Source organism: Asparagus officinalis, chromosome 8 (genome assembly GCF_001876935.1).
Source record: "Asparagus officinalis chromosome 8, Aspof.V1, whole genome shotgun sequence".
NCBI lineage: Eukaryota > Viridiplantae > Streptophyta > Magnoliopsida > Asparagales > Asparagaceae > Asparagus > Asparagus officinalis.
Genome location: NC_033801.1, coordinates 102024777 through 102033172, shown reverse-complemented (window position 1 = coordinate 102033172; position 8396 = coordinate 102024777). Strand labels below are relative to the sequence as shown.

Genomic DNA, 8396 nt, shown 5'->3' with positions numbered 1-8396 from the left:
GAAATGTGATTAAGCTTACGTGGTATAAAGTGGGTCGATTTTGGTAATTAAAAAAAATGGGTCGATTTTGGTAATTAAAAGTTGATTTGAGTCTATTTTGAAAATTTGTTCAATTTGAGAAATGTTTGAAATGAAGTTCTAATATATTTAATTTTAACATATTTAAATATACAACTTAGTAAAAAAAATTATTAAATAATTCACATTTGATTTAGAAATTTATTAAAAAATAATTATTATGTAGTACAATGGCAAATGAATATGCATATGAATATGAGCATGAAGATTAAAATTTTACTCTTTTTTACTATAATTGTGCAAATCTTCAAAGTATGTTCTACAACAATGAAAAGTAGATTTATGGGGTTAATAAAAAAGATTGCCCTGTCTTGTAGGATTTTAGACTTAAGAGGACATTAGTTGAAAGAGGTCATAAAACTTGAGTTGCTAAAAATTTCCTTCCTCAAATCACCAGCTATGACTACTTAACGAGTTTATAGAAATTTTGACAAACAAAGAATTCCTTTTTATAGATAACATCTCTTGAGATGTAAAAAACATAACAAATGAATTAACTTCCTCTAGCAAAACTTGACCACCAAAGAAAACAAAAAGAAATCAGATAATAAACACCTAACATTCAAGGTCATAAACAAAATCTATAACAATTAACAAACAACAGCATCTCAACTGAAAAACTCATAAGCTTTCTGCTGAACTAGTTCCATCTGTTCTTTGCCTCCACCATGGAGTTCCCGCCTCATAACAAACCTTGCCACCATCCCATGATATTTGAGAAGCTTGGAGACCGATAGCGGTGTTTGGTTCTTTTCCATGACAAGAAACCCATTCTTCAATAGCTTTTTCTTTATCCTCTTCACTTGTATACTCTCTTTTGCTAGCGCCAACTGGATTGATATGAGGATTCTCAATTTGTGCCATGGCTGCTGGTGTGTATATTGAATCACCGACAATTGGTGCACCAATGGCAGCAAATTGTGCTCGTATCTGCGTTAAAAACAAGTATTAATAAGGGAAAATGTTTTCCCCATATAATCAACAGTTTCTTTTTTTTTTCTTCCTATTTTGATTATTTCCATGAAAAAAAGCAGTCTGTAGTCTGTTACTGATAATAGTTTTTAGGTTGAAAGTTGAATTGTTGAAGTCATATGCAAGTTGATACGTCAGAAGATGCTTAAACAATTGGGTTAATTGCAGATGCAACCCATGGACTATGACAGTACTTCTAAAACTAATTTTTCAGCACTTGCACCCCCTGAACTCAAGACAACAATACTCTTCAAGGTAGGTTGAGATGTGACAGACTAGAAACTACATTATGCCTTCAGTTTAACTGGAGGAAAAGTTAAATTACCTTCCAAATCAAGGGAAGAAAAGTAAAGTCATCTGAGATTCGGGGTTGCAAGTGCTAATAAAAATGTTCAGGGGGTATAAATGGGTAACCACCAAGTACATAAGATGCATCTGACGATGAGTGAGAAGATGCTTAAGCAATTTGTGGATAAGGGCTCTACGGAATCAGAAACCCCCAAGATCCCCTAAAATTACATTAGATGCTGAAGCAATCCGGTGAATAAGGAGTTCAACAAAGAGAGGAAAACACGAGCGCAGAGTGGCGAATCTAGAAAAAATTTCATGGGGGCGGGCAAGTGTTTATTTATTGGAAATAATAATATAATATTGCTTAAGCAATTTGTGGATAAGGGCTCTACGGAATCAGAAACCCCAAGATCCCCTAAAACTACATTAGATGCTGAAGCAATCCGGTGAATAAGGAGTTCAACAAAGAGAGGAAAACACGAGCGCACAGTGGCGAATCTAGAAAAAATTTCTTGGGGGTGGGCAAGTGTTTATTTATTGGAAATAATAATATAATATTGTAAAGTATAGTATGTAATGGGAATTCACTCGGTACAATTTATTGTTCGAAATTTAAATTAGCTTTTACCTTACAATGGGTTAATTCAAACTGTTACTAACTTCTTTAGTGCGTTTAGATAGCTTGGGTCTGGGGGAGCAAAGTTTTTTTTTTATTTTATATATGAGTTTTACATGCAAATTTGAAAATGCCTACCAACCCACCCACCATAAAAGGACTAAGTGTCTTACAATAATTTAATCTAGATTTTTAGGGGCTATTTGGATTGCTGAAAAAAATAAATTGTAGCAAATGTTGCGGCAACAAATGTTGCATGCAGCATTTGTTGCTGGAAATCAACTTCAAATTCAAGTTCTTGTTATTTATAATTATATTGTAGGAAATGTATTTCCAAATACAAGCTTAGTGTTTGGTTGAAAAACAATTAGGTAAAAGCTAAAAGATTTTGACACATAAGAAAACTTGGGTGTTGATGGTTTTCCTATTTGGATTAAACTGATTTTTTGATGAGGTGGAATTATTATTTTTGATTCCCTTTTTTAAGCCTGTAGTTTTTCACCAGATTGGCCTTAGTATTTGCTGCACCTTTTTCTACAAATGCAAGTTCATTTACTTTTTCTAATTACAAAGTTTTAAGTCAAACAATATATTTATAAATTTGGTTGCTCTATTACATTTGCAGCTCTATTTCCATCCAACCAAACAGCCCCTTAAATTCATAATATATCCAATCGTCTGTAAAATTTCGGGAATCTATACCTCCGAAGCAGCATTCCAAAACAATATGCTAACAATTAAAAGAAGTGGAAATGGATTCTTGAAATTAACAATACTAACATCCAAACATAGCCAGTGCCACCTACATGTAGCAATCGGAAAAAAAGAAAAGAAAAAAAAATAGAAAATATCAAGATTATGCACCTGATGAGTTTTTCCTGTTATGAGATTGATTCGACATTCATATGCAGAGGTTTTCAAAGGCCATCCACAGTCATCAATATTGTAGTTCTTGTCAGTATTAGCATTTGGCCATGGGACCTCCTTGCATTCTAGCACCTCTAGTTGACAGAGATGCCAACTATCAATAGGATCTAGAAATGCTAAATCAATAAGGATTAGTAGGAACAGATGAGCAAGATAATAAAATTAAGCTGTGATATAGGAATCCATGCCCTTTCACATGCGTGATGTATCACCCAAATGAAGAACATACCATGCATCTAACATATTAAAGACCAATATTGCAAATAAACAAATAAGAGACTTAAAAATAAGCGACCAAGGAACATAAAGAATAGAGAAGAAATTTAAGATTTTGGTCCCATGCCTGGATCAGTGGCCTCATGCCTAAATGAATGGTCCCATGTCAATTAAGGATCCACCTTTTTCACACCCAATATTACATCAGAAAAACTATAGAAATCACAATTTTATAATACTTCCATCATGTCATAATTGAAGAAAAACTAGTCGAAAACAAATCATAATTTTTTTAACATGTTCATCATGTACTTATTGAAGAAAAACTAGTTGAACACTTAATCCCCAAGAAAGTAATCCCTAATTAGAAGGACATTTAATCGTACTAAAACAAGAACTCTCCTAATGCTTTACATTCAGAAAGGATTCCTAGATCAATTAAAATTCATAAGTTGCAAGTAATCTTTTAAACATAAGTCTACATGAAAAATTTTATTTGTCAAAAGTCTCTGCCACTACACCACAAATCTGAAATTGTGGTGAGGGCTGCGGGCTATAATTTTATACTCTAACTGCCTAACATTATTAAAATCAAACCTCTAAGTTTTTACCATTTTTCCCCTTCATGTTCTTTCATCTCTTCTTCATGATTTTCCAAAAGAAATTGTCCTTCATCAACTAGTGATCAAATTCCTACACAGGAGACCATATAGGTACGCGCATGTATTTTATCATAAAAATGGTGGAAGAAATCTCTGCAGAAAATAAATATTGCATAGGACAGCTAAGGATTTGTAAATTATTAGGTAAACATTCCAAAAGTACCTTCAGAAACTATTCTCGGAGCACGATTAACTGGGCGCATGTAGTGAGAAATTATTCCAACTGGCACAGGAGCAGCAGCAAGAGCAAGATAGAGCTTTTTCACCTCTTTGTCCTGAAATCCATGCTTATAGTTCCGATCAGGATCGACAGGATGATTAACTCTTTAGATATTGTTTAAATAAGAAGTCAGATTCTTCTAATTGTGTAGCACATTATTTAGTAGGAAACTTAATAAAAGAATATAAAGGTAAATTTCACAACCCCCCCTGAACTTTGGGATATTTTGCACAAAACTGTACTACAACTTAGTACACCATAGGAAAAACCCCTTGAAATTTCAAAATTACATGGACCCCACATCCCCCACCCCCGAAACAAAAAAAAAAGACGTGTCCCCCAGAATGTCCTCTGAACACGTGACAACTTACAGTGAGTGCAGTTAGTCATGATATTTAAGTGAGACAAGTTCGGAGGGTTTTCTATAAATTATAAAGTTCAGAGCCGTTTTGTGCAAAACCCAACAAAGTTCACAAAGCTTTGTGAAATTTACCCATAAAAATATACTACATAATAATAAATGGACATACCCTAATCATTCCATGAAAAGCAGGGCAGAAATCCTTGTTTCTGGCAAATACCACACTGCAATATTAATACATTAGCAGTTTGTATTCTGATTAGTGAGAATCAATAGAGTTTAGAAAACAAACCATCCTTCAGTACAGTTATCTATCTGATGGGTTGTCCACAAAGGAGTTTCTGGTCCCAGGGCACGAGAAGCAAATGTTGCACAGCATTCCTCAATGTTATCCGTTGTTCCTCCTACCTAGAGTATCGTCAAAGAATAACAATAAAACATACTTAATATGAATTCATAGTGGGATGAAGGTTGAAGATGTAAAGCTGCAGACTTAAAATGACAACCTAATGGTCAGAAGTATATCCCTTCTATACTACTCGATAATAGTACTATGCCATGTGTGTTTAGAAAATAATGTTGTATGCATTAACTTCGTGAACTTTCATGTTGATGTCACAGAAATATAGCCTTGTTTATAGTAACTACCTTGTGCCCGTCCACTGGACAGATAAGTGATAATTAGCCAGCTAAGAGTATCAATGTATTATAAAGAAATCAGCAATTCATCATAACAGAATTTAGTCGCATATATTTCAAAATGTAAATTCGGTATGTAAATCATGCTAATATGGTACAGGAATCCACCAGTGCATAAAACATAGTTAAGGTGGACGAGGTAGGAAACTCCATACAACAAGATGGTATGAAAAGAAAAAACTGCCTCAAATAAGGGGTTTGAGATTCAATATAATTCTAAAAGGACAAACATCTACAAATCCTATTAAGTCAGCTAATCTCAAATAATACAATACTCCGCTCCCCAAGTTTTACATTTAGATCAATCCATTTACTGTGGACAATTACATTTTCACATGCAAAATATGTTAGAGCATGCTACTATAGATTTATTATGGAACAAATCAAATTTACAAAGCATGAGGCTTCATGGAGGCTCACGGTGATTTATCTCTTATTAAATCTTCCCTCTAGGTAGCAGTTCTCCCTGTTTCATCTGGTGATGTCCCTCTTTTGCCGCCGACTATGGGTCTTTCTCAAATAAAAAAAATTAGAAGTCATGCTTTTTAAGAGCTTCTGAATCTACGTAAAAAAAATTTGATTCTAAAATCTCTAATTTCTTACTTTTCCCAATCAAATGTGGAGAATGCAATCAACTATTAACAAAAAGATGTTGCTGTTGCAGATCTTCGTTTATCTGTTCATAGTATGGGTTGGACATTCTAAATGCCTTAGCATTTAGGGGCATTAAAGACCTTAGGAATGTTTATTAGAAAAATCAGAAAAAAGTATTTTAGTAGCACAAAGCCTCAAATGATCAAACCCCAAAGAGATTTTTTTGATTCATAATAATAATTCTTCCAAAGAAACAAGTGAACAACACCATGTAAACACCAGAACAACTAAGAAAACCACTAAGTAGATGAAGACCAATACGATAAATTAGGAGATGAGAATGTTATCAAACAAGAGACTACATACTGAAATCGCAGCTGGTTTATCAAGGACCACATATAAATCAGTGACTGCAATGATTCTGGACTTCCAGTCAACTTCGTAACACCTGAAAAGTTTGTCCACATCGGTAAGCAAGCTCAGGATATTATTTACATAAGCAGTATGAATAACATGCTATTTTCCACCAACGTTGCTACGAATACTGACAAAATAGATACTGCTAGGCGTTTAGTCAAAGATGAAAGTTAGGGACGAACAATAAATAACATAACAATATGACATAAGATTAAGATACAGGTAAGAAGAAGAGAAAAAAATGTTACCTTGGAAAACGTTTCGGGTGCACATGCACACGAAGATAAGTGCCAGTTTCAACAAACTCGTTTACATCTGTTATCCTAAATGTCTTCTGCGCTTCCCTCAAAGTTTTACCTTTGATGGATGGTCTCTTCCGAAGAACTGCTGGCTGTGTAAATTCTCTGTAAATTTGAACTTCTTCAGGACTCGCACTCGGTGGTGGCTTCGGGCACACCAATGCATAATGCACAGCTCCAAAGCGGACCAGATCTGCAACATACCTTCATATATAAAAATACATTTATTATAATCCACTATGCAACTACAATAAGCATGCAAGATGTGCATGCTAGATGGCAGACTAGTTTAGGCTGGGAGGACAGATATTTTCACAGCATAGAGGGATCTCAACAATATATCCAATTAATCCTTCCCTGCGGGAATATGAAGGGGAGTGCCAATTCAGAGTTTGGTTGTCCAAAACAACGCAGATGAGATCGGTTCTACTATTGAAAAACTCAGCACTATAGTTTACTTATTTATCATTTTTAGTCACATTCAATATATATACGGCTACCTGAAAAATCAAGAAAAAAAAATAACATAACCATTAAATTGTCTATCGAATTACAATACCCTTAATTTTTGCCTCTCTTATTTTCAGTGTAGAAGCCTAGCACAGTTCATATATATCTATTCTCTTATTTTCTAAGCATTATGCCGGGTAGGGCCGCGCTGGCATAATTAGAGGCCCAAAGGTGGGCCCATGAGATCCTTCATTTACTTTCCTACATGCAAATCCATTCCGTAAGTAAGCTGTCAAACTTCTGAGATACCTTTTCCTTTTTTCTCTTTATGATAACATTATTGTTATATACAAGAAAAAGGCACATGTGAAGAGAGTAAGGTGTGTGCCCTGAACGCAAACACTAAGCTTAGATTCTAGGCAGAGAAAAGGAGAGTCTTTAGAGAGGGGAGAGAATTGAAGGAAAGCGTGAAGGTGATGTGTGTTGTGAAGCTGACAATATTGATCTCAAGAGCTTGGATGAGCAACTAAAAAGGCATCTCACAAAAGCTTATATCGCTTGAGAAGAGAAGAAAGCACGAATGAAGAGAGGCAAAGAGAGGAGTGGAGAATTGATCCTTCGAAGCTCATCATAAAGACCGCCATTGCCAGAGAACTTTTGGTACTGCTTTCAGTCGTGGGGCGTCTATGTATGGCAGAGTGTCGCAGGTCAACAGTTCTTCTGCCAAGATTGCTTTTTGATATATTTTGGGTTCCCTTGATCCAATTTTAAATACCATGTTTTAATTTTGAGGACTTTTGTCCAATCAAATATTCATTTGTGTTCTTAAAATTTCTATGATAGTTTGTTTTTTGGTCCTGTTTTCGTTCTCGCTTCTAAATCCGATATGCCATGCTTCCAGTTCTGGGATTGTATCATTATCGTTGATGTTATTTGTTATTTATTCCTTTTCTGGATCCTTGTAATCCTTGCGCTATGAAGCTGTACGAGTTACCGCATTTATTTACTCTCCGTGTGACTGCATGTTTTTCAGTTTAATATATACGTTTAAATAAGATTCCATTCCCCCCTAGGAGATCACCCATTCCCTTTCAGTTCACGTTTTGATTTAAACTATGATTATTTGCTTTATTTTTGGTTCTCAAGTCTATTTGGTACACAGGTTTTATATTTTTTCCCTAGAATCCATTTTGATTTCTGCGAAATTTTTTTGTAGGTATTGTAAGATGTAAAACCGTGGAATTTTTTCTGCTTAAGCACACATGCAGTTTCTGAGAGAGAACTCTCCCCATCTATTGTTAGTGTATAATTTCCTTTTTAAGACCTGATAAATAAAAACACCCGCTAAATTTCTGGAGACGCAGTTAAGTAGTTTTTCGGAAGCAAATATGGAATTATTTTTCATATACCCAGTTGGAGCATTTATTTCTCCTTTTTCTTCTAGCTTTGTCCTGTCTCTTCCCACAAACGCAAGCAGTTAATTTTCTGACAAGCTGCACCTTTCTTGTGATATTAATGGACGTATGCATCCTTTAATTGTCAGTAACTCCTTTTTGGAGAATTTTCATTTATCTCGAAAAACGTTGGCATGCAG

At 34.9% G+C, this 8396-nt stretch overlaps 1 protein-coding gene across 3 annotated transcripts in view; it reads right to left on the bottom strand.

Moving 5' to 3' along the window:
• LOC109822303 (RNA pseudouridine synthase 6, chloroplastic) overlaps positions 504 to 8396 on the bottom strand; it is a 19867-nt gene continuing 11974 nt past the window's right edge. The window contains exons 3-9 of one of the 3 annotated variants that reach the window (XM_020388484.1): positions 6302 to 6556; positions 6003 to 6084; positions 4636 to 4751; positions 4513 to 4567; positions 3926 to 4037; positions 2822 to 3000; positions 504 to 1008 (exon numbers count right to left, since the gene is read on the bottom strand). In XM_020388484.1, coding sequence (XP_020244073.1) covers positions 700 to 1008; positions 2822 to 3000; positions 3926 to 4037; positions 4513 to 4567; positions 4636 to 4751; positions 6003 to 6084; positions 6302 to 6556 — 1108 coding nt within the window. In that variant the 3' untranslated portion in view covers positions 504 to 699. The remainder of the gene's footprint in view (positions 1009 to 2821; positions 3001 to 3925; positions 4038 to 4512; positions 4568 to 4635; positions 4752 to 6002; positions 6085 to 6301; positions 6557 to 8396) is intronic. The other 2 variants (XM_020388486.1, XM_020388485.1) reach the window with 2 other exon arrangements.